This window comes from Nymphalis io, chromosome 11, assembly GCF_905147045.1.
Source record: "Nymphalis io chromosome 11, ilAglIoxx1.1, whole genome shotgun sequence".
Taxonomy (NCBI): Eukaryota; Metazoa; Arthropoda; class Insecta; order Lepidoptera; family Nymphalidae; genus Nymphalis; species Nymphalis io.
The window spans coordinates 6,794,297-6,820,862 of NC_065898.1; the positions used below are offsets into that span (position 1 = coordinate 6,794,297).

General features: G+C 35.5%; 3 protein-coding genes across 4 annotated transcripts; 2 read left to right on the forward strand and 1 right to left on the reverse strand.

Moving 5' to 3' along the window:
- Nucleotides 1–532: 532 nt before the first annotated feature.
- On the forward strand, nt 533–2,734 carry LOC126771712 (androgen-induced gene 1 protein-like). Its single transcript, XM_050491737.1, has 2 exons — nt 533–930; nt 1,015–2,734. The coding sequence occupies exons 1-2, from the start codon at nt 784–786 to the stop codon at nt 1,570–1,572; spliced, it is 705 nt and encodes a 234-aa protein (XP_050347694.1). The 5' UTR covers nt 533–783; the 3' UTR covers nt 1,573–2,734.
- A 70-nt stretch (nt 2,735–2,804) lies between these two features.
- LOC126771711 (dyslexia-associated protein KIAA0319) lies at nt 2,805–15,595 on the reverse strand. 2 transcript variants are annotated; one of them, XM_050491735.1, is made up of 14 exons: nt 15,250–15,595; nt 14,735–14,965; nt 13,789–14,315; nt 13,582–13,702; nt 11,499–11,728; nt 11,049–11,271; nt 10,733–10,890; nt 10,166–10,306; nt 8,891–9,131; nt 6,917–7,107; nt 5,733–6,023; nt 5,312–5,519; nt 4,534–4,701; nt 2,805–4,412 (listed from the first exon to the last, which is right to left on the reverse strand). In XM_050491735.1, the coding sequence occupies exons 1-14, from the start codon at nt 15,401–15,403 to the stop codon at nt 4,249–4,251; spliced, it is 3,048 nt and encodes a 1,015-aa protein (XP_050347692.1). In that variant the 5' UTR covers nt 15,404–15,595; the 3' UTR covers nt 2,805–4,248. The 2 variants fall into 2 exon arrangements, with proteins under 2 accessions (XP_050347692.1, XP_050347693.1); XM_050491736.1 differs by lacking the exons at nt 2,805–4,412; nt 4,534–4,701 and having other exon boundaries at nt 5,358–5,575.
- Nucleotides 15,596–17,818: 2,223 nt separating this feature from the next.
- Nucleotides 17,819–24,726, forward strand: LOC126772100 (uncharacterized). Its single transcript, XM_050492273.1, has 7 exons — nt 17,819–17,948; nt 18,023–18,093; nt 18,377–18,560; nt 19,008–19,210; nt 23,172–23,297; nt 23,862–23,888; nt 24,438–24,726. Exons 1-7 carry the CDS (start codon nt 17,912–17,914, stop codon nt 24,690–24,692), a joined length of 903 nt encoding a protein of 300 aa, XP_050348230.1. The 5' UTR covers nt 17,819–17,911; the 3' UTR covers nt 24,693–24,726.
- Nucleotides 24,727–26,566: the final 1,840 nt, after the last annotated feature.

Consider the following 26,566-nt stretch of genomic DNA (forward strand, 5'->3'; position numbering starts at 1 on the left):
GATAGGGCCGAGACAAAGTTCGTTTACGTCTTATAGTATATATATTATTAAGCAATATATAGAGAAAATTGTTTATAAACACTGTTTCAGAAACAAAATTTACGTGTTTCTAAAACACAATTTTGTTTCGGTAAACACTACGGCATGTTTCTGTGTTTCTGTGCTGAAACTAACCTAACATATTTTCATGCTATCCAATATTTTTAACATTCGAAGATGTACTGCTTGAAATATGTTTCGAATAAAATATATATATAATGACACTATATTTTAGTCATATACCATATGGCTATTAATATGTTGGCACAGTAATACCAAAGCGGGTGCCACAAAAGAAGTGTTCTAATAGTGATCCTTGTAAATGTGAGACGCAAATCGTGATATAAACAGTGTAGTGTGTATGGATCCTAATAGTTCAAAAAAGCTGAATATACTTGTATCCAGAGCTATTTAATAGATTTCAAAAAAGTGTCAAGAGTCAGTATGGACTACGGCTTTCGATTTGACATTTTAAATCTGACTGAACTCTGAAGTCTGAGCAATTATAAATCATAATGTCATTTGCCAATTGAATTGACTAAATAAAATTATTCAAGTATTTGAGTGATATTTCTTGGTTTTTCTAAAACTAACTTAATCAAATACTGTGGGATATATATTAATTCAAAAACTTGCAGTGATTGATTAAATTTGTGTGGTAAAAGAATGATAGTGTAACATTTTATACAAAAACTATCGTTACTTTTTAATTTGTAAAATTATATTAATTTTGTAAAAATCAAAATGTTAAAAATGTTGTTTCACCTTCTTGGTGCAATTCAATTCTTTTATGGTTGTTATTACGACTTTACTTACGTTAAAATACCAAGTACTGCAACCACGGTGACCCCGTTCGGTGGAAAGTTCAAATACTTGACTTACTTAAATGCGGTAAATAAGCATTTCTTTCATTTATTAACTATATTTAATAAGAAATGATTTTTTTTAAATGAACTAATGAGCAATTGATTTCAGATGCTGCAAACGCTGTATTTTACTGTGGCCCTCCTCAATGATATTGTGGGTTCTAATGAGTCCACACCATCTAATAAGCCATTAGTAAGACGATTCAAGGATTTACTGTTTAGTGCACTTGCATTTCCACTGTCAATGTTTGTTGGTATAACATTCTGGGGTATATATGCAGTTGACAGGGAACTTATTTTGCCGAAAATGATGGATGAATTTTTCCCTACATGGTTAAATCATGTTATGCATTCTAACATTGTAATATTTACTGTTATAGAACTAGCAACCTCATTTAGAATGTATCCCGGTAGAAAGATAGGTTTGTCAGTATTGACTACCTTTATGCTTTTTTATGTAGTATGGATTCACATTATCTACTTTAAAACAGGAAGTTGGGTGTATCCCATTCTCTATGTACTTAACTGGCCAGTAAGAATATTCTTCTACTTGTTCAGTCTTGGCTTTGTTTTTAGTCTCTATACTTTAGGCGAGATATTGAACAGGTCAATTTGGTCAAAGGAAGTTGAATCTACAGTTAAATCAGGAAAGAAAAAAGCTAAGTAAATTTTTACTATTTGCTAAATAGCATTTTAATAGAATAATTTTGGTGTTACAATTACAGTAAAATTGTCTTGTGTGATTATGTAAGGTATTCTATTTAATAATGAGGTAAAGGTAATAAGATAAGATACAATTTATGTGGCCTGATAGGGAAGCTATATAAGTTTAAATATCTTTTATTTTATATCACTTATTTGGTTACTGAATACATAATTTCTATTATTGTTTTCCCAGTACATTATTTTTAGCGTATGTTACTCTTACATACCATTGTAAATTATTTAATGATGCATTCCAAGTCTTGTTGTTTTTTAACTTTGTTAATTAATCTTAAACAGATTGTGTATAAAAGTTAATTACTTTTTATTAACTTGCTGTTTATAGGCAAATATATTTTTTTTTATATTTTTTACAATTCAGTGTAACATTTATTGTAATAAATTTTATGGGCTGTCATGTTGCAACAAAGCAATAATTAATATATAATTTATAACTTAATGAAATAATCATAGCTTAGTGGTAAATTAAATAGTCTTTTGTCTGTGCATTAATACATAAAAATGTAAATTGCCATTAATTTTCATTGGGTGTAATATTTGGGATGATTTTACTAAAGTAATTAGTGTTATTAGATTGCAAATTGATTGTTTCAATATATGATGTATTGCTCTTAGTTCATTTCATTTGAACTCTGGAAAGATGTAAAAGAATTATTATCAGGTATTATTTTCATCAAAATGGTAGTTCATTAAAACATTTAGCTTAGAAATATATATTATTAGTAGAAGTAAGAAAGTTTTACTTAATATTTGATATAGTATATGTTTTTAATTTTTAGCTGTTTTTATAGCTCCATCTATCTTTCATACGAGCTCAAATGAAATGAATTTTTAATGGTGTAGAGCTCTCTTTTGAGGCATATTAATGAATGATCATGATAGCCTGGTTCTAATATTATAAGCTTGTTAAATTATAATGAACTTTTCTACTAAAACAATAATTATATTATAAAGGCTTTACATTCCATTCATAAGAGGCCTTATGTGTACCAAATGCTCATAAAATTATATGATATGTCATCAAAGTGCTTGTGGAATTGTCAAATTGCTTTAATCTTGTCTTTAATATGGTAAATAGTTAAATAAAGCAATATACTATATTAAAATCACTTTTATTATAAATATATTTTATTATTAAACAAATTAGATGTTAATGAATAAAATAAAACTTCTATATCTATAGCACTTTATTCTTTATTAAATAAAATTATCATACTGTAAAATAAACACTGATTTCACATGATATAAAATTGGGAATACTCTACTTAAATGTAATACTATCTTTACGACTAGAATATAATGTCATTTTGACAAAGTTTATTCTACTGTTTCTAAATTTAACACTTATTTCTAATTAACATTAATCAGTGTGTCAAAGCCTTACAGCAAGCTACTGATTTAATTTAGTTAAAAATAAGTACAGTAAAATAAAATGTGCTAAGGATTTTCAAAAGCCAAAAATAGATTAGGCCTAAGATAAACATACACGGTAGCACGCGCAAGCGATCCCGTAGCGCTCCTCGTTAAGGTGGAAATTGTACCGCTGGTTTTTTAGTGGGTATTCCGATCTTCGGGGCGCACTTGGCGCTTTGGACACCGGTGAGTCCCACATACCTCCACTGTTCCCGTGGGGGAAACGCGTAATGTTTTTTTTCCAGCGATAAAATAATAAAATAAAAATAAGATAAACATACAAAAATAAAAGTAAATAGTTAAGTGTCAATTTATCAGTAATAATATTGTAAAAATTACATAATTAAATACAAGTGCATAAAAAGCCTCAAAGTGAACAATTAAAGTCAATTCAATTATTATAAAAACTGGAAGTTCACAAACAGCTCATTACTTATGCGGGAATACTGTAATTGTTCTTTATGATAAAATGAATACTGAATGTATTGAATTAATAAAGGCCATTATGTGCGTATTTTTTAAGAATAATGTGACCTTGTAAGAACTTTAATTTACACGTATTTTCGTAAACATCGTTAAAGAAAACAGGTTTTTCGTTATTTACAATACCTTTGATGCATACTACACACGTTTTTGTACCCATGATTGGTTGTGTCTAAGGTTTAATTTATTTAGCGTAAATTTACATAATAACCATAAGCTTATTTAATGCTAGACATTCAAAATTTGAAATATTTTAATAGTCTATTCCAAAGTAACATATTTAAAGTTATGTCTGAATAAATTTGTAAAAAAAAAATGGAATGTGAAATAATTTTAAATTATTATTTTGATTGTGTGTTATTTATATTTAATATTTTCATTGAAGTACACATAACATGTTTTAATTATTTGGTATTTACTGCGGAATCTAGCACCACAACTAACACCTGTAGGTTATCAAGTATTCTTTTTTATGTTTAAATAAGAAAAATAAAATATTTTCGTAGCATTTCACATTCAATAATTTGAAAATGCATTAATTAATATAACATAGAATATAGGAACATTACATGAAGTCCCGTTAAACCAGTTTCTAACCAAAGTTAAAAAAAACAATTAAGTAAATGGCATAATTGGTCTAATATGATACAAAGGCTTTAGTATGCAACCCATTCTATCACATAATGGTTGAAACTCCGTGGATATAGGCCACGAGGTGACGGAGCTACGTTTTTATCTTTCTTGACGTTTTACTATGTCCGTTCTTCCAGCCGTTACCGTGAGCTAGTTCACCGTTCATCGATCGCGACCCGAAGGAGGTCATTTTGCTTTTTGTTTCGTAGAGCACGTCCGAATCGGTGTCGGACTCAGACAGGGCTTTGCTCGTGACTGAAATTAAAAGGGTGTCGCTACAGTTTTATATAAATAATTGAAATAAATCAACATATCAAAAATAATATTTTGACCTCAGAAATAAACACCTTAATATACAAAAGGTAAGGTAACTCACAGGGCTTCTCCTCGTGGTCGGCGAAGGGCAGCAGGCGGTAGTTGGGGCGCGCGCGCGGGCGGCGCGGCGCGCACAGGCGGCGCAGCGCGCGCGCGGCCGCGTACCCCGCCGCGCACGCCGCGCACAGCGCCGCCGCGCCGCACACGCTCGCGTACACCACCGACCAGTCTGCGGGTGTATAGCCCTCAAACTAATTGCTATTTTGCGCAGATTATATATTTTATGCGCTTCGATATCTACATTTTAAATAAACATGAGAATATCAAAGTACTTGACGAAATTAGCATAACTTGAACCTAGCAATCTTGCATATAAAGTTTTCGTATATAGGAAAGTGACTTAAGCTGTCTCAAAAAATTTGCGATATATTATATAGCCGATTCCCGTCTTGAAACTATAGACTAGAATAATATGAAAGTTCCACAACAGATTGGTTGGTAGGTCTACGGAAATAATTATCATATTATAGTAAATGATTCTTAAATTAACGTAACAAGTGTTAGCATAGTTAAGGATCCGTAAAAGGAGATATCAAAGCCAGCGTAACTTCAGATGGAAAAGGACGAAAGTCGCTCAATAGGTCTCATGTCAACGAATCTTAATCTTATTTTTTTATGGATTAAATCATTTATACTGTTTTCGAAGTTTACAATAATTGAACTACGAGTCTTCCCTGACTGGGAGTACACTTTAAAAATATTAGAAAGCACGATAATCATCCTACCGTTGTAACTATTCATTGAAAGGTTCGACGTCATTGTGGAGCTACGTAACTCACCGCAATCGGGCTGAGAATCAGGCTGGAACTGCGTGAATAAGCTCTGCATCCAGAAGGCGTCGCAGCGACACGTGCGCGAGGCCTGCTCGCACACGCCGCGCCCCGAGCACGCGCTGAGGCAGCGCCGCGAGCGCACGCGCCGCGCGCCCGCGCCCAGCGCCGCCGCGCGCGACGCGCTCAGCGCCCGCATGCCGTCCATGGCCACTCCCTGCAGGTATCAGGCGGGTTAAACGTTTGTATTCCGTTTTGCCGCCCTCGAAGAAGCTACATTCAGAAACGTCGAGAATTTGCAATACAAAACGGCTAGTTTTGAGCACTTATTTAATACACTAGTTGCAAATTATCTTTTAGGAAGTAATTGAAATACAAATACTAAATATGAAAATGTTTCCTAAAACATAAAACAAAACATCTACATTACCTTCTCCGATAAGAAGTAAATTATCAATGTGTTCCCGGTGTCCACTTCGCTTCGAATTTCTGTCACGTTAACCGTCACGTCGTCTTTTATTAGCAAGTTAATTTTTTGAACGAGGGAATCGAGTTGACTCTTCGTGAAAGTTGAAATCGGAACGTTGAGAGTCATCTCGAGAAGTTTCATTTCCAACGGGTCGGATTTAACTTGGACGCTGACCGTGTCTCTGTCTGATTCGCCTTGGTCATCCGTCACTGTTAGTTCGAACACATATCTTCCCGGTTCTATATTTGTTAGCTAAAAATTTCAACAATTAATTTAGTATAACGCTTCACCATGAGCAAATATTAAACCGCCTAATATTTATTTGATATGATAATGATAATTGCTTCATTGTAATTCTTACTGGTCAATGTTGTGATGATCTGAAATTTACCACACGTTGCGTCGTCTAATTTTTTCTTGTATTTTTATGCAATAAAATGCTCACGCGGGTACTCAACGGAGACTGGTCATGTGAGTAGTTGATATTACGGTACACAAACCGATGTACAATGTATTCCCTTACTAATATAATCTAATAGGACGGTAATCCGACACAAATAACAGCTTTACGTTATTTCCGTTTGCACGGGAGGGGAAATACTGCCTACTATCAAACGCCAGGCTGCTATTGATGTTTGAAAAAAAAATTATTGACCCAACCCAGAGTCTGAATTCAGGACCTGGAGATATGCAGCCTTATAAGATACACTACAGTACAGTTACAGCCTGTTAATGTCCCACTTCTAGGCTAAGGCCTCCTCTCCCTTTTGAGGAGAAGGTTTGGAACTTATTACAACACGCTGCTCCAGTGCGGGTTGGTAGAATACACATGTGGTAGATTTTCAATGAAACTATACACATGCAAGTTTCCTCACGATGTTTTCCTTCACCGTCAAGAACGAGATGTATTATTATAAACAAAAATAAAGCACATGAAAATTCAGTGGTGCTTGCCCGATAGCATCTAGTCAACTATACACATTATAATAATTATATTTATAATATTTAATAATAATAAGTTTTATTACTACTAACCTTTCACTTACTAACCTTATATGTTGCTACTAATACTTTACTAAGTAAATAGGAATACAATTTATACAGCTTCAAAAATGAAGCCTTAAAACAGGTCTTTCATTACTTACCATTAAAACTGGTTTTGTGTCTGAGTGTAGTATAACGGTACCGGCTGCTAAGCCGGATCCGGACCGAGTCCATCTCCATGACACGATGCGAAAATCGTCGGACGACTTGGAGCCATTTAGAATAAGAACCGATAGTGGCAAGTTTAATACTTGATCTCCACCAGCGTCCGCTTTTGGAGGACTGTTTTTATCTGTGGTTTTAAAGAAAATTATTGTTACGACTTAAATAATAGAAAATAATATATAAAAAAAAAGATTTAAAACTTTTTGTTATATACTTGTTGCATGTTGTGAGTAAACATTATACTTCAAATATTAATATAAAAAATCGGCCAGGAAGTGATTGGCTTCGGACACGACCCATACGATATTGACATTTAATTTAAACCCTAAACTATTTTTGTTAATAAAATAAGTTCAACAGAAAAAAGGATGACAATCAAAATACATGAAGCTTGCTAAAAACAATATTTATACTAAACTAGCAATGGTTACAAATGAACATATTAATGTAAGAAAAAGCAGGCGGTTAACACAAGGGCTATTCCTGGTATGTATTTATTAATAAGCCAATAATAACGCAACACAAAAAAATTAAAAAAAGTAGTACAATATTTCAAGTTAATTCACATTAAACACTTACTTATATATATATAATAGGAAGGCGGACGAGCATATGGGCCACCTGATGGTAAGTGGTCACCAATGCTCATAGACATTGGCATTGTAAGAAATGTTAACCATCGCTTATATCACCAATGACTCACTCACCCTTCAAACCGGAACACAACAATACCAAATACTGCTGTTTTGCGGTAGAATAATTGATTAATGGGTGGTACCTACCCAGACGAGCTTGCGCAAAGCAGTGAACATTAAACACACACCATAATATCAAAGTATGACAGATCTAAAATATTTCATGATTTGCAAGATCTGTTTCCCACACTTAGGCGCCAATGTCATTTAACATGCTCGATATTTTTTTGAAAATTTCTGCGTTATTCGAAACTGATCTATGTTGATATAATGAGTTAGCCGAAATGGTGCAGAGGATAAAACACATTCCATCAATGTTGCAGATCGGTGATTTAAATTTCTGGGTAAGTGCCGCTGAGAAGTATCAAGAATAAAAGAAATATCATGCTTATTAAGGTTAACTGCGTGCTCGGCAGTCTAGGAAAACACCCGAAACCTTCAGGTGATAAATGAAAATTCTGGCTAATGCGTATCTATCGATTTGCACTCGGGCAACGTGGTGGAATAAGGCTTTAAAGAATGAGCAAGGGAATACGAGCTATTACGTATGAACAGTTAGCTTGGCGTAAAACTAAGAGAAAGAGTGAGTTCGCCCCTACCATCAAGTTCGGAGAGCCTATGCTATATACGTAAGATATTAAATATGTCCATGTATTAAGTTCTATATACAAACACACATTTACAACAAGAATTACAAAATTATATAGTGCATAAATAATGAGAGTACAGATTATTATAAGTGAAGAACAAAAAATAATGTATTGTTTTGTTGAATATGTAACCATTTATCTGTGTTACCTGAACGAAAATTTCCCATATAACTCCTTAGATATGCGTAATATTTACGGACCTGGACAAGTTACATATCGATTGACAAATTAGAAAACATCAATATATATAGAAAGGCCAAAAACAATAGAAATCGCTTTAACAATCAAATGCATTTGTCCAAGTCCGCAACCAAGTTATCTATATATGTGTAAATCGAATTGTGTTAAATTAGTAAAAACTCATGTAGTGCTCAATTCTTGTCATAATAATAGACAAAATCGGTTTAGTAATTTTTTTTTTAAATATGTAATACTAAGAGTCAATGTATAAAATTTAAGTTTATGCTATTTTGTAAAAAAAAAAAATGTTTTGAGAACAGCGGGATTTATAACTTGCAATGACTAAAACAGATACCTAAAAATTACAAGATGAAGTAAGACTTACTCTGAGTCACAGTTATCGTAACATTATCGCTGGCCGAGTTTCCGTTATCATCGAGGACGGTGAGGGAGAACACGTACTGCCCCTTAGTGAGAGCGGTCGCGTTCGCGATGGACTCGTTAAAACCGACAATGTTAGAGTTAGTGGGTCCGGAGAGACAACGCCAAGTGTACGCAACGATCCTGTGATCGTCGTGCGACGCTGAACCGTTCAACATTATCCATGTTTGAGGAAGCGATATGAACTGCAATTACATAAACCATCGGCCTAATTACTTGCAAATCGTTTTCAACCGTTGAATATAGGATTATTATAGTTAGTATATAAGTAAAGGTTCATATCATTAAATTTTTATTATTATTAAAATTATAGTAGATGCAATCGAAAATGGTTTCGTTTAAATAGTTATAATTCGCCGACTGATTCTGACTTCCTTTATTTCACATATTGGTCGGAAAGATAAAATGTAGTTTACTGTATTACATAAAGAGAGAAATCATAGATGAGCGGATTTTCCTATAAATCTTGTCTAGAGTATGATTAGTTAAAAAATGCTTTATCCTCTTCTTTCGAAAGTCAAATCATTGATAAAAGAGAGAGAAAACAGTGTTTAACTAAACACCCGTTTAACAGTGTTTATGTATAAGGACGATACAACTGAAATTCAGATATGAGTGTTAGATAGTTAATGAAGATAGAATAGATAAGCTGACGGACAGTTTTTTTCTCAAATGACGAATTTTTTTTTAGAACATTCAATCAAACCACAATAAATTAAGCACCACTATTCAGAATGAAGTAGGTACATTTTTGTACATTTTAATTTACACTGAGTATTATATTTTGTAAATTGGAAATGGAATTGGAAAATTGGAATGGAAAGAAATTGTTTTGAATTATAATATTTTTTGATAATATAAAAAAAACAAAATATAAGTTCTGTCTTATCCTCGTCATGTTTAGTAATATCTTATAACTAATTCCACATTTATAATCATGCTGTTAATTATCATTTATAATTACACAAATTACAAAAAACCTCATGCTTTTTCCTCATTTACATAACAGACGTTTCATATAATACGATCATCAAACATGTTATTCCAAGTTGATGAATCTAATAGAGACGATATATGTATTTTTATCATTAAAATATATGCTCGATATTATAAGTCATCATTATCTTTGCCACACACGCTAAAAAGATCTTTATTGTTATATTAGTAAGGTCCAGATTTTAGTTGGTAATATTTAAAATCATAGCGATATGCGACTCACCGCGTCGGTGCCCGCGTCGGCGACGGGCGGCGTGTTAGTGGGCGGCTTGACGAAAACGTGCACGTCCGCGCTCGACGTCTGCCCCGACGAGTCCGTCACTCGCAGCACGAACGTGTAAACGCCCTCCGACAGATTCGACAGCTGGAATGTTTTGCGTTTTAAATTAAAATACACTAATGGTATTTGAATGGTTTTTTTTAACTATAGTACAAAGATTATTTTTTATTTTTTTTTATAACAAAATCCAATTTTTACAACAATAAAAGTTAGTTATACCAAATATATAAATATTTTTTAAACTCTTAAATAAATAAGCTAATTTGAACTAGATTTGATATTCAAGTTTGCGAATTACAATAAAATTATGTTATAAGTTTTACTATTTTTAAGTAATAATTTAAAGAATAACTGTTTCCTATTAGGAAGGAACATTTAAAAATAGATTCTTTATCAATTGCAATTGAAATACTTAGTATAGATGACCTATATTTTATCTACATTTTTGAACATTTAGAAATTCATGATTTTGTGTTATAAATTCGGCAGTCTGAAAATGTTTGTCCATACCTGCAAGTACGGCGAGTGCGTATTTTGCATATCCACAGCTTTGTTTTCGTCCTCGGCAGATTTGGTCCATTCCCAGGATGTGATCTCGTGGTCGTCGGTTGACAAACTTCCATTTAGTGTTAAATTATTATTTGGCAAATATATTATCACGTCTTGACCTTGAAAAAATGAGAGGTAAGTAGGTTTTAGGTATATTGTCCGCATTGGAATAGGGTGTTGGAATAAGCCTAAACCCTCTCCAAAAAGAGGCGGTTTTCTCCAAGTTACTTTTAACTTTATATATATTTTAACAGATTTTTCATCGTCTCTTTGTTACCTGCATTAGCTTCTGGCGGATAATCCGTATGATTTAAAACGGTTATATTAGCCGTGGTCGAATTCTTCACATGGTCAGAATCTTCAACCGTCAATTTAAACGTGTAATTTCCTGGCTGCTTTAGATCTTTCAAGACTAATGTGGGTCCATCTAGTAACGGCGGTTGGTAACCAATCGGGCCTGATGTCAACTCCCAATGCCATGCTATTATTGCATCGTCATCCTAATTAATTAAAAATTATATACAATTAATAACTATTGAATTGTTTTAAGTGGAAACTTGATTGGTGTGTGAACGAGTTAATTGTTGTATAATGTATGTGGTGTGTACCTTGTTTCCCAATTATAATAATAAAAATAAAATAAAAACTTTGTACTCTTGGTAAGAGTTACGTCGTTGTTCGCATGGCCAATATAATTTATTTACAGATTAAAACCCTTTTATCATACCTTACTTGCACTACCATCCAAAACAGCTCCAGAATTAGGCAGTTTGACTGTCTGCGCCTGTGGTGTTATGACGACTATCGGTGGTGTGTTGGTACGCTTCGGTGGTAGAACGGTCACATTTGCAAAAGCTTCGCCATATGAATTTGTACTGTTCACTGTAACCTTGAACCTATATTGCCCTTCTGTGAGATCAGTCAATGTCACTGTTCCACCATTTTGGTTCATATTACCTATAAATATTAGATAAATTAAGATGTAACATGTACAATTGTATATTTAAAATACAAATAAAGTAGTTTTACTATTTAAAGGAATTTATTTTTCTTCCGTCTAAGAAATTAATTTTCTTATGGTGTAAGTATTGAGCCGGTTGGCGTGGTTGGTAGAACACTTGCCTTTCACGCCGAAGGTTGTGGGTTCGATTCCCACCCAGGACAGACATTTGTGTGCATGAACATGTCTGTTTGTCCTGAGTCTGGGTGTAATTATCTATATAAGTATGTATTTACAAAAGAAAAGTAGTATATGTAGTATATCAGTTGTCTGGTTTCCATAGCACAAGCTTTGTACAAGCTTAATTTGGGATCAGATGGCCGTGTGTGAAAAATGTCCCACGATATTATTATTATTATTATTATAAGTATACTGAAGTCATAAGCCTAAATTCTTAATAATGTGTTATCCTAAGCAATATACCATATACTTCTTTACTATTATCTCACTAAGCCTCTAGTCTTGATTATGTATTAATTATTCTATATTACTGGATTGAATATTAAAAGGGCATCCGCATCAACTCTACCCACCCACATGTGGCCCTCTGACATACTATCAAATATATGGATACTGTTTTATCACAAATACCTACAAAGATAATTCCATAAGCATCATATATTTATCTATTCATTGAGTTTATTATTGAAAAAAAATCACAGCTTGCTAAATATTAAAAAAAAGAAAAAATGAATTTAATAATATACAATTAAAAACTAACACTTGATCCAAATATTAAAAAATATTTTATTTTATTTAACTTAACGGCTACAAATAGTTTATCATGAAACAAACACAACACACATGTAGATAAGACTTATTGATTTTCTGTGAAAAAACTTCATTAGTAGGAAAAAAGGGGATCCAATTTTTTATTGAACGTTTCATTAAAATACAAATAGAGATGATAATATTTCACATACACACAATCCACAACACAAACATTACCTGTTCACAGTCACAATCATTATTTCATTACGTCTTAATTAATTAATCAACTACCAAGTATATTTACTTAGCAATATTTACACAAAAAATAAAATGAGGTAATAGTAAAAGATTTTTAGTATCGTCTTAAGTAAATAGTTACCACAATATATTTATGTATACAGTAATTATAAGCTAAGCTATGAAACGCAACGCGGACTTCTGGCTGCATTCTCGTCCACATTGGTTTTTGTTTATTAAGCACTCCTAGTTTCGTTTCCGTCGAGTTTATTTTGTTTATTGTTTTATGATATATCTTCGTCATAATATATCACGAAGATATTGTGAGATAAAAAGTATACGGATACAAATAGGAAAACATGTAAACCCGTCGGGTACGGTAAGGGACTATAAACATTGCCAATTTCGGTATCCGTAACAGGCTATGAATATCCCACTGCTGGTCTAAGGCCTCCTCTCTCATTTTTTTTAAGAAGGTTTGGAGCTTATTCCAGCACGCTGCTCCAATGAGGGTTGATGGAATACACACGTGGCAGAATTTCAGTGAAATTAGACACATGCAGGTTTCTTCACAATGTTTTCCTTCACCGTCAAGCACTGGATGATTTATAAACACAAACACAAATTAAGCACATGAAAATTCAGTGGTGCTTGCCCGGATTTGAGCCCGCGATCATCGGTTAAGATTCACGCGTTCTTACCACTGGGCCATCTCGTCTCCCAATTTCCAGATTCTGGGTTATTACTGAGCGTTTTTCGACAAGAAAATTTAATAAATTTTGTCGGGATGTGGTCTTATAAGATAGCCACGACTTAGAGTCAGCTGGATTTGATAGAATATAATCACAAATGAAGTATTTACCAGTAAATCCATTTTTTGGTTGATCAACTAGTGTCCACACATAGTTATAGTGACTCATGGTTGATTTCTCATCAGGTATAGTGTAGGCGGCTAAAGTCACTTCATTGTCTGGAAGCTGTACCTGAAATTACAATTAAAGATGAACTTTATTAATTTTAAAGTTCAATAGAAATAATTTAATAACAAAAATAGTAATAAAAACTTTACTTCTTTTGATGAAATTGAGACAGTCAGGTTTTGCTTGGTTATTGGTTTATCAGATTTCAGATCTTCTGTTCTCATTTCCGATATCAAATTATCACTTTTTTTTATAGATCCAATTGGTATAGTAGGGCCCTTGGAAAATGGCCTGCGTGGGACACAGGCCCCTTGTGCATTTTCTTCTGTACCCATAATGCATTTACAAATACCATTTTGCATTTTAAGACCTAGTGGTATGCATTCTGAATTATAGGGACAATCATCAGCCCCGACTTCACAGGAATTCTTTTCTAGGAATCTTGATGCCAACATCATTTCATTATCATTACTGTCTGTATATTTTTCAAAATTTTGTCGTTCATCTTCTTCTATATTCGGCAGATTATTAATAAAGTGGGTAAGAAAATTTGATTCATCATCATCAGTGAGATCATTATGATGATTGGAGAATGAATAAATTGATTCATCTTCTGGTGAAAAATTATTATTCAATTCTCTAAAGTTAGACTGATCTAAAATATCAGACCAATTTTCTGTAATAGAGAAAGAAATTATTTAGCAGTGTATATTAGGTCATATTTTTTTTGTAATTATATTTAGCAGTAACATTAAGGTTGTTACATCACTCAAACACAACATAACACTTTTATCAAAATGCATGCAACACAAATGCTATCTTAATGCATATATATATATATATATATATATATATATATATATTTTTACTTAATTATTAATATTACAAACATTCACAGGCTGTTTTTTATCCATAAACATTTTTTAACTAAAGGCAAAAAGGAAATATCATCTTATTTGTCAAGATTGGTGGTGTATTGGTAATAAGTGATGGTTAATATTTCTTACAGTGCGTAATAATGGTACAGTGAACAATTACCATCAGGTGTTCCAATGACCGGTCTGCCTACCTATTTAACATGAAAAAGTAACTTACCATTGGACAAAACTGGTTTTACAAGGATCATTGACACATGTGTATCCCATTTTCGACTCCCAACTCTGGGTAAAGGTAGACAGAGCTCATCGCTAACACATTCTACATGGAAGCATCGGGACTCCACAATGAACACAATGTTACAAGAGTCCTCAAGACAGCATGCCATCACACACTGTCTCAGACCCTTTAAGTCTGTTTTCTCAGTATAGTTTCCCGCTGTTAAATTACCTGTATGAATTAAGTAGTTAGAAGTTTATTTGAATAGTTATATAAATAGTAAAAGAATGTTACACAGCTAGTTATTGTTTTAATTTGATGACTATATAATTTTAAAAACATAATGCAAAGACGGCAAGCAATAACTGCTATATTAAAAAAATATATTAATGATGATGTACCGAAAAGAAATAAAAAAGGTTCATTTTTAATAATTTACATAATATTTGAATGTGAAGAAAAATAGAATTTTTGTAATACAAAAACATATCCTTATTATTAAAAACCGTGCTTACCCACTGGCATATGGTTGTCAAAATTTTTTGGATAAAGCTTAGGACATTTATTGTTTTCATAATTTTCATTCCAAGTTTTGCTATATAACGACAACACGAGTTTTATGTTCACTAAAAGTAATAAAACAGTTAATCTTAATACTTTATAATTCATTATAAATATCAATATTGACTGATTATAACAATGGTTCCAAAAGCACTGTTATAGCATTATATTAAAGCAAAATTATCTCAACAAGAGGAAACAAAAGTTTAGAGATCCGTAAAATAAGCGTGGGTGATGAGATAAAATTAGTTAATATTAATGGAATATTTATATTAAACAAATAGTTCATTGCATGACGTATAGGAGTTTCTTGTCATTTTGTGAATTGATTTTGACAGGCGTCAGACGATAGAGTCCGACGGAATTATTTATAAAGCGGCTTCTAGACATGTGAAGTTTAATAAATAAGCCGCATTTAATATAGATCAATTTCAATTCATTTCATTTTCAATCAATTCCAAAGTATCTAAAAGATATTCCGAATCCATATTAGATATATCAGTGGAATGAATATATTGTTAAAATTGTAAACCTATATATATTATAGAATTCCTCTTGATACTTTTATGTATATGATATAAGGCGCACAATTTTAACCGTTTTTCTAGTTAACTTGCTGTTAAAATCCTTTGTAAAAAATGCTGCTACAATATTTTGGTGACTGTTATGATTTTAATAATATTAATTAAAAAAAATCAGTTTATTTTATTTTATCTCAGTTAGCAGATTGACAAGTTGGCTACCCGATGTTACGTGCTCACCATCTCCCATAGACTAGCACTACAAGAAATGTAGTACATGTGGTATGTCTTTAGTTTAACTAGCTCACTCACCCTTCAAACTGGAAAACAATAATTCTAAGTATTGCTGTTCGCAGCCACCAAGTAAAATGCTTTTTTATCATACTATTATACACAGACATATTGGGAAGAGCAGCCGTGGTATTATTACGTACTCTTTTTTTTTTTTTTTTCGCTGGAAAAACGCTTTTACGCGTTTCCCCCACTTGAAGTGGGGGGGGGGGTATGTGGGACTCGCCAGCGCCGAGTATGCGCCGGAATATATATATAATTTTCGCAGAAGGAGACCGTCTCCAACTAGCACCTCTCGCTACCAAGCATGGCATTTATCACACTCGGCAGCGAGAGGTCTTCACCGACTAAGGCCGCCAGGGACAGGCGCTGAGGCCCCCAAGGGGCACACTTCATCAGAGTGTGGCACGCTATGTCCGAAGGCGCACCACACTCATGGCAGGAGGGTGTTACCTCCCGCCTCGCTATCCGGTACAGGTACTTACCGAAACAACCGAGTCCGGTAAGTACCTGCTTTTTAATTATTACGTACTCTTACTTTTTTTATTATTTTAAAAAAATATAGTTTTAAAATTTATAAATAATATATACCTAATTGGTTTATATTGACAGATATTACGAGTATTACGTCAGAATATGGCGAAACATTTTCATATTCTTATTGCCATTACATAGTTATAGACATGGTGCTAATAATTTCAGTAAAGTCTTTGCAGGAATTAAGATCCATAAATATTTGTAGTTAAGTTTGCACAGATTTCGGTTTAAAGACATTTATTTATTTCTCATAAAGAACACAAAAGTTCACTTATAATAAGAAATTACAATAATTTTGCCTGAGGGTACATTTAAAAGTCTGCCTTATGAATTATATACAGTGAGATAAAATGTTGCGGGTAGTATTACACAAACATGTTTAGGTAGGGGTTACATTAACTTATAAATTATTTTGCACATATTCCATTACACGTTTTTTGAATATAGGAAAACTCTTGCTATTAATGAAATTTATAATAAATTATCAAACTTAAGTTTGATAATTTATTATAAATTTGAACTCCTTCAAATAAAATGTTTTTCTTTCCATAGTTGGTTCTGGTTTTTGGAAGTTCTAGTTTATTACGTTTTCTAGTGTGGTATGTATGTGTTTTTTATGAAAGTGTAATTGTGAATGTGTTTTATTTGTTATTATTTTTCTAATCAACATGCATGATTTGAGATTATATACATTTACGATTTAAGTAACATCTTTGAGATGTTACTTAAATATTGAGACTTTTCAGCATATTCACATATTATATTCCCTCATTTTTTTATAAGAAGCAATGCAGTAGTTTAAGTTCGTTGTGGTTAGTTTCCTACATACTGAATCGTATATTGAGCAGTATCAGATATTAAAACACATTGAAAACATTGTATTTTTTATTTCTATAGTGACCTGTGACGTACGCTTAACTTTTGGCAGTTGATACGCTCCTATCATACCTCACTTACCATAGCCAGTTTACTAATTGTAATAAATTAAGATACAACTAATTTGTATAAATTTAGCTTTTAAAGAATTGAGTAAGAAACTGAGTATGCCTTTGCTGTATTTTTAATTATTATTTACAGCATTGGATAACTGTAGGTATTATAAATAATTGCGAAATTTCCAGTCCATTGAAGAAATTAACAATGTATGTTTTGAAATTGTTATCATGATCTCATAAATGCATTCAACCGCGCATTCATACAGTTTTATCACTTTGGATATTGTAACTAGGTACCTACGCAGTTGGTTGGTGATTTTCTATATTTAAATATGGGTGCTGGACAGATCGGAGGAATTGCAACGATGCGTAAATATAACTCATATCAAATGCTAAAATCGAATTTATATAATTAAAGATACATTCAAGATATATATTTTTAGTTGACATAGATTTCAATAATGCGGCTGGCTTTCAAGGTGTGCCTGCCAAAGTAACAGAAGGTCAATATATAGTAAGTTAGCTAACAGTCGATAGTAGTATTAAAGAAAAATATTAAAGATGTATTATAGAATATCTAAAGAAATAATTTTAAACTGACATCTGTTTCTTATCATTTACATATTAATATACAGGCTCTTAATATGTTGAAGCAGTTTTAAAGACAATCTTAAGACTACTTAAGTTATCTGTATTTGATTTTTGTCCTTTATTTTTTATGATAAGTACTCAGTTTAGGCATGAGATATTTGTGCTTGAAAATATTTTGTCATTTTACATAAAAAAGTGTCCAACAGGTACATTATTTATCCCACGCCATGCTGTTTTGTGTGGGTGCACTTATAGAAGCGCACGTAGTTCTAACACCAGCAATTTGCGTTTATGGAGAAAGATATAAGTTTAAAATATTTGCTGGCACACATAGATTTCTAGAGAATTCTGGCACTGGTCGCTTAGTGCACCATCTATGCATCCATAAAGGTAAGTAAACTTTAAAAATGTTTTTTTTTTCTTATATCTTGCCCTTGTGATAGCGATGTCTTCTCCGAATAATCTTTCATGTTAGTGGTCTTCTACGTTATTTTTACAATATGATATTTATTATATTATTAGTAATTAATAGTAATAAAATAGGAAATAATAATAAATTTATTTATTGCTTACTATTTCTCTATATTCAGTCTTCAGCCCTCTGACTGACTCTACTCTACTCTATAATATTACATCACACATATACCTATGTATTACATCTATTCACTGTCAATATCATGTACAATATAATAAACAATAATGTAACAATACACAATATAATTAAGAGCGATAAATAGTGTAAACTATACAAGAGAAGAGGGTAGAAGTAAGTAGAAACTTGTATTTAATTATAATTTTCTAATGAAATGGCTAAAACATTAAAACTTTATAATTTAGGATATAATCACACCATGCGGTGGCAGGCGTGTTCTCCGGATAACTTGGCACTACTGGTTCTAAACCAACAGTTCTCCTTTCACATGCGTGAACATAATACCGAATTCGTAGTAAACCGAGTTCGGTATGGAATTATTGGTAATATAGAGAATCGGATAGGAGATCCAACATGCCGGTATTACGGCTGGGGCAGCAGACGAAATGTAAGTTCCTTTTTCTTTTATATTTACATTAATATGATGTTCATTTGTAAATATCCGGTTCTTGACCCGGATCTTCTAAGGTTTTATTTATTATGTTATGTTGATAAACATTATCATCTGCCTGGATGTATTAGTGTTATAGAATAGTAGTGTTAGCGGGATTCTATAAGTCATAGTTTTTGATTGATTTTCTAAATATCGCTTAATTCGTAAATTACTTTTTTCATGCTTAAGATGATCATACTTAAAATGTTGGCCTAAACTGCAAAACGTTATTTTTATTTACATCCGTGCAGTGACGGAGAAAGAATACATTTCACTGCCCCTATCTTTCCCATGGGTGGATGATCCCATGGATATCTGAGCGACCATCTGCTCATCTGGTGGTAGGATGCTAACATCCGCCTGGCTTGTTACCACCGTACGCATGGTGAAAAACTCGTAAAGTGGCTTGCAGACGCGTTTCGAGGTCAGCCAGCGTACAGCCAGTGCCCGAGCGAGTATTGCCACGATGGGTGTTGGTCCAGTGGAGACGGCTTTTGAACCAATGCCGGGGGAAACTGTATTGACCTGCCGGACAGGGAGACCTGAAGAAACGGCTGTTCCGCTGGCCGCCCGTGGCATAGTACAGGGGCCCGAGCGTGCCTAACCAGCTCGCGAGGCTGCACAACCAGGTCACGCATAATCTCGGGGTGGACCGTCGTGCCGGTTGGTGACCGGAAGGTGGGGTCCCGGCGGCCACTTCCGGGGGGGTTCGGGGGCCCTTCCGTCCGGCGGATCAGTATATTTTCCCTTTTGGCAACCATTTGGGAAAACACGCCTCCATACTTTGCCCATCCCTATCGTGGCGATACGTCGCTCGCTTCACGTCCCTTTTCCTTATTTTTCCAAATGGTAGCGCAACTAAGAAATAACGGTCGTTCAGCGGTGCACACCCCCACCATACCCACGCTGTTTGAGGTCGAGTTCTCTAACATCCGAGGACTCCACGCTAACCTCAACGCTGTCCACCACCATCTCGAGATAGCACGGCCAGCAATATTGTTTCTCACGGAGACGCAAATACTCCGCCCTGCCGACACCAGCTACCTTAACTATCCCGGCTGCATGCTTGAAGAATCTTTTAAAGCGAAAGCCGGAGAATGCTTGTTCGTCAGGGCGGATGTTTGTTGTCACCGATTGCGCTGCTTGGAGGACCCCTCCTTCTCCATGTTGGTGGTACGTGTGGACCTGGTTCGTCAGAGTCGAGTCTACGTGTGCCTCTACAGATCCCACAATGGTGACTTGGAGACAAGCCGATTATTTGACCATCTTAGTCGGGTGGCAGATGCTGCGCAAGAGCAGTTTCCTAACGCGGAATTGGTGTTTTTGGGGGATTTTAATGCTCACCATGAATCATGGTTGAAATCCCTCAAAACTGACCATGCTGAAAGAACTGCTCATGCTTTTGCCCTCACACACGACTTGACCCAGCTGGTTGATCAGCCCACCAGGATCCCAGACATTGATGGGCAAGCGCCTTCTCTACTGGATCTTCTGCTGACTTCTCACCCGGTGGAATATCAGGTTGTGGTTCAAGCTCCACTTGGTTCTTCGGATCACGGCCTTATATCTGTCAAAGTGCCACAGACCAAGCTGCCGCCATCAGCGGTATGCAAACGTCGCGTTTGGCACTATAAGTCGGCAGATTGGGACGGTATGCGCGACTACTATGCGTCAGTCCCTTGGAAGGAACGTTGCTTCAGTGGGAATAACCCGACAGCTATTGCCGCTGCTGTTGCTGATGAGATCATGTTAGGAATGGAATACTACATTCATAGCTCAGATCTCATCAATACGGGTACGCGTAACCGTTGGTTCACTCGTGAATGTGCCGACGCTGTATCATCTAAGCTGGCGGCATATCGCGCGTGGATCAACGGCTTCATTAGCGGGGCATCTAACATTGACTCACTGAAAGCAAACTACAATAAAAATTCCAAGTCCTGTACGAAGGCATACACGAGAGCGGATGCACAGCGCATTGTACAGATTGGTCATGACCTTGTTTCGCATCCTAGGGGCTCCCGTAGCTTCTGGCGTCTGACCAAGTCTGTGTAAAACAATTTCTGCCAACCTTCGCTGCCACCGCTCAGAAATCCGAACGGATCGCTAGCTCACAGTCCGCAGGAGAAAGCCGACCTCCTGGCTAAACTCTTTGCCGACAACTCTGTGATCGATGATTGTAGTACGCAGCCACCAACAATACCTTCATGTGGCCACACGATGCCTGACATCAAAATCAGGCAACGTGATGTGCGTGCGGAGCTGCAATCACTTGATATACGGAAAGCTAGCGGTCCCGATGGAATACCAGCCATTGTGCTGAAGAAGTGCGCGGCGGAGCTGTCTCCTGTGTTAACGCGCCTGTTCCGCCTGTGTTTGTTGCCTTTCTCTCTCTTCGGGATGTGTGCCGGAGGCTTGGAGAAGAGCTAATGTGCAAGCGGTTCCCCAAAAAGGGGATTAGTCTGACCCGGCAAATTATCGACCAATAGCTCTCACCTCAGTACTTTGTAAGGTGATGGAACGGATTCTAAACAACCAACTGATCCATTACCTAGAAGATCACTGCCTAATTAATGATCGTCAGTACGGGTTTCGACCAAAACGGTCCACAGGTGATCTTCTAGCGTACGTAACACACCTCTGGGGTGAAGCTATCGACAAGCATGGAGAATCGTTGGCTGTCAGCCTCGATATCTCCAAGGCTTTCGACAGGGTCTGGCACAGAAGTCTTCTCTCCAAGCTACCGGTATATGGTCTGCCTGCTCAGCTATGCACCTGGATTGTCAGCTTCCTACACAAGCGTAGCCTTCGTGTTTTAGTAGATGGTTGCACTTCACAATTCTATGTAGTGAATGCTGGGGTCCCCCAGGGATCTGTGCTATCTCCCACACTCTTTCTTTTGCATATCAATGATATGCTCTCCCTTGGGAACATACATTGCTACAACGTACAGTGCATGGTGGATACCACGGACGCGCAGTGGCTAGGCGGACGGAAACTGAGGAGAGGCGGGAGAATCTGGTCATTGAACTCGATAGGACATTAGAGCTCATCGCCAAATGGGGTTCTGATAATCTTGTTGAGTTTAATGCCAAGAAAACACAAGTATGCGCTCTCACAGCGAAAAAGTCACCATTTTACCCTCATCCCTCCCTCTGTGGCACACCGCTGATGATACAAAGCAAAATCGCCATGCTGGGGATGGACGTTCGCTGCGACCTTAGTCCAAGGGATTACATCGAGGCTATTATAAAAACAGCTTCACGGAAACTCGGAGTTCTGAACAAGGTGCGGCGTTTTTTCACGCCACAACAACTGTGCCTGTTATACAAAACACAGGTACGGTCTTGCGTTGAATATTGCTCGCACCTTTGGGATGGCGACGTAAAGGTCACAAACACCCTTGAACCTTTACAATTGCGTCGCGAGATAGCAGCACTGAGCGCTTTCTATCGACTGTATCACGGCGAGTGCTCTGAGGAATTATTCTCTCTAATTCCTGCTTCCCCCTTCCTTCTTAAGTCCACGCGAGCTGGTTCTCGATGTCACCGCCTAACTGTGACATCAATTCCATCGCGCACAAAGAAATTTGGCAACTCCTTTCTTTGTCGCACTACCAAAAAATGGAATTCTTTACCAGCTCACGTGTTCCCATCCTCTTACAACCCGGGTTCCTTCAAACGAGGCGTGAAGAGGCATCTTGCGGGCCGGCAAGGCGAAGGCGGCTAGTGCAGAACGTTTTTCCCGTCTGTACTGGCCGTCGTCGCGTTTGGACTCTACTACCACTTACCATCAGGTGGAGTAGATTTGTAGGTCATTTGCCATCCCGGAGCATATATAAAAAAAAAAACATAATCTGTTTAAAACTAGCATATATTATTTGTATATGTTATAAAGTAATGAATGAAACTTGCAGGGTTATCTCATACCTTTACTTATTCGCTTATATCGTGTCGACGTTCACATATTACCATCAGACCGTTGCATGGAGATGTGGAATAATGAAGACAAATATCTTTGTGTGCAACAGCCGAAATGTAAGGTATTCAATCTACTTCAATTAAGTGTGTGGTAAGATAAACATCACTCTTAAATATTTCGCGAGGAGTCCCATTCATTATCAAATAAATAAATACTATATGTTGATCCGGTAAAAGCTATCATAACTACGGGATACTTTTAAGTAATAGGTAACCCTAATAATTCTTAATGTATGATAATGTATTGTTATGTGAGCAAATCTTAGAGCCAGGTGGTATGCGATCATGGCTATTATGTGAACATTACTGTATCTATATAACGTTAAACTGAAATATATAAGTTGTCTACTTATTAGATTCCTAGTAATGAAATTATCGGCAGATAAGAATTTCGGTCAATTTTCGTTTCGTATTTGGTATAGCACAAGTTTCCGTAGTCGAGTATTTAATATTAAATATTAAGTATTTATTTTTTCATTAAAAATTTATAGGGATTTTGTTTTCGTCAGACAGTGCGTGAAACGCTGCTGTACATTTATATTTTATTTTTCCGGTATAAAAATAAGTTCCCCAAAAAATATGCTAATATTTTTAAAAGTAATGTAAATATTTTTTATTCTCAACAGTCAGCAAAATATGGAGCGCTATGTCCAGTAAGTATCATTTGTTTGACTATATCTTCACTTTACATACAAAATAAACAATTTGACGTTAATACAGGCGTAACCAAACTATGTAAATATTGCGTATGCTATAAATGTTTTTTTAAAGTACTTGTTACGTAATGGAATGTTATAGTGTATTTAAATTGTCAACATTTCCGTGTTATTAATAAGGTCATTTTATCAATACTCAAGTGATACTGAGTGACTTACTCATCGAAATTTGAATACTTTTCTTTTTCGTGGAGTAGGTTTGCCATCCGCCACATGATGTTTTCCTTCGTGTTCTCTTTACGGGCTTGTTAGTAAGCACGAATTGAATAATAAATACAAGTTAAACACATGAAAATTTGTGATGATCACCAGTGTTTGAACTCGTCCTACTCGTCATAAGTTAAGATTCTCGTCTTCTAATCATTGAGCCAGCCTCCAGGGTAACTTTATTATTGTTTAAATACCTTCAAACTTTTTTTATAACACTTATTTTTTTACAAGATTTTTAACTTATTTATTTTTATTCATCTCTGTATCACTATTAAGGATGATTTAGGATCCGTCCTCGTGTGTTCCGGATATATTCAAGGCATGATGACATCACGTCTGATAGACCGTCCTTGTGGAGTTGGTTTCGTGGACCTGAGCCACTACAATAAGTTCCTCACCTGCGGCGTGGACGACTCCCGTGACGTTATCGACCACGATGACTTCATGACCGTTGACTTTAGTACGTTCAAGCCTCTCCCTACTCCCTCCCTTATGACCGCACCTTCTATGAATGTAACCAACGAATCGTAGTTTTCAATTACAGCTTTGTTAAATAGCAACAGAATTTTTATTGTTTATTGCACACTACTAAACTTAAATATAAAATAAGGACAAGAAAGTTGTACAAGATGTACGTCCTTATCGTTAAGATAGCTCTTCCAAGCAACCTAAGTTAGAGGAAAGAAACAAAAGACAATTTCTAATTTAATTATTTACCAAACTTTATTTTAATCTTTTTAAATTATGTATTATTGTATGGATGTATAATTATTTAAATATACACTGCCTAATTTAATTTAAATAAGATTAACGGCCTTGCTTATTAATAATGATTACGCTATTTGCGTCATAATTGATTTATCACTCGAAAGAAGACGATACAGCATTGTTTAACTAGTCAGCCACTAAACAACGTTTATAAGCAAGGCCGTCGATGTTTACATTTTCAATAAATCAATCGATTTTGTACTTTGAGTACAAAACATCGGCTTGGTTCTTGATTTAACCTAGTGAGTTATAGTAGTAATACTAAAGTTAACTACTCTGAATACTAACATAACTAATATTTTACAAATTGTATTTTATCTGAAATTTACGCTCATAATATATACTAATTAATAAGTATAAGACTATAACAACATACTAGAAGAATACTATCTACAGCCTATTAATCAAAATATACATCAAAAGCGCCTCGTCCCCAACCCCTAGGGTCGGATCCTAGAGCCACTTTAACCCATTTCATAGAAAAGCTGCTAGAAGTCAGCCAAGACGAAATTGTGATGGTTTTAGGACAGCTTAAAAATAATAAGGCTCTGGAGAAAGTGGAGCTATTAAAGGCAGCTGGAAAATCTTTAATAGCGCAACTCCAACGCATATTTAATTCTGCCATCTTTTGAGGAAGAACTGCAAAGGCATGGACCAAGAGTGTTGTCATAACGTTCTTCAAAAAAGGAGACAAACCAAACCTTGTTGAAGAACTACTGACCCATTTCCCTCTTAAGCCATGTCTATAAGCTGTTTTCCATGGTAATTACAAATCGCGCGTAGACTTGACGAGTTTCAGCCCCCGGAACAGGCCTCGAAGAGGATACGGAACCATAAACCACATTCACTCAGTGCGGCAGATTTGATAGAATACCGAGGAGTATAATTAGCCCCTGTGTTTAGCATTTATAGACTATGATATATATATATATATATAGAAGGCGTTTGACTCTATTGAGACCTACCTATTCTGGAGTAGTTACAACGGTGCTGAAAGGTCATGCAGACCTTTAACGCTGCTTTTAACGTCAAAGTACAAAATCAGCAGTCTGATCCTATCCTTATTCATCGAGGAGTGAGACTGGTGGTAAGGCTTTGTGCAAGCTCGTCTGGGTAGGTACCAGCCACTCATCAGATATTCTACCGCAAAACAGCAGTACTTGGTATTGTTGTGTTCCGCTTTGAAGGGTGAGTGAGCCAGTGTAATTACAGGCGCAAGGGACATAACATCTTAGTTCCCAAGGTTGGTGGCGCATTGGCGATGTAAGCGATGGTTAACATTTCTTATAATGCCAATGTCTATGGGCGTTGGTGACCACTTATCATCAGGTGGCCCACATGCTCGTCCGCCTACCTATTCAATAAAAAAAATCATAATTGGGTATCCCCAAAATTGTTCACTAATGCATTAGATGATATGTTCAAGAGGCTGCACTGGAAGGGCGGGGTATAAACATTAACGGCGAATACCTTTCCCATTTGAGATTTGTAGACGATATAGTCATCGTGACAAAAACCGTGCAGGACATGCAGTATATGCTGAGCTTGGCTGATTCTTCTGCTCGAATTGGGATAAACTTAGACAAAATCATGATAATGTTCAATGAACATGTCAACCCAGAACCATTAGCTATTAA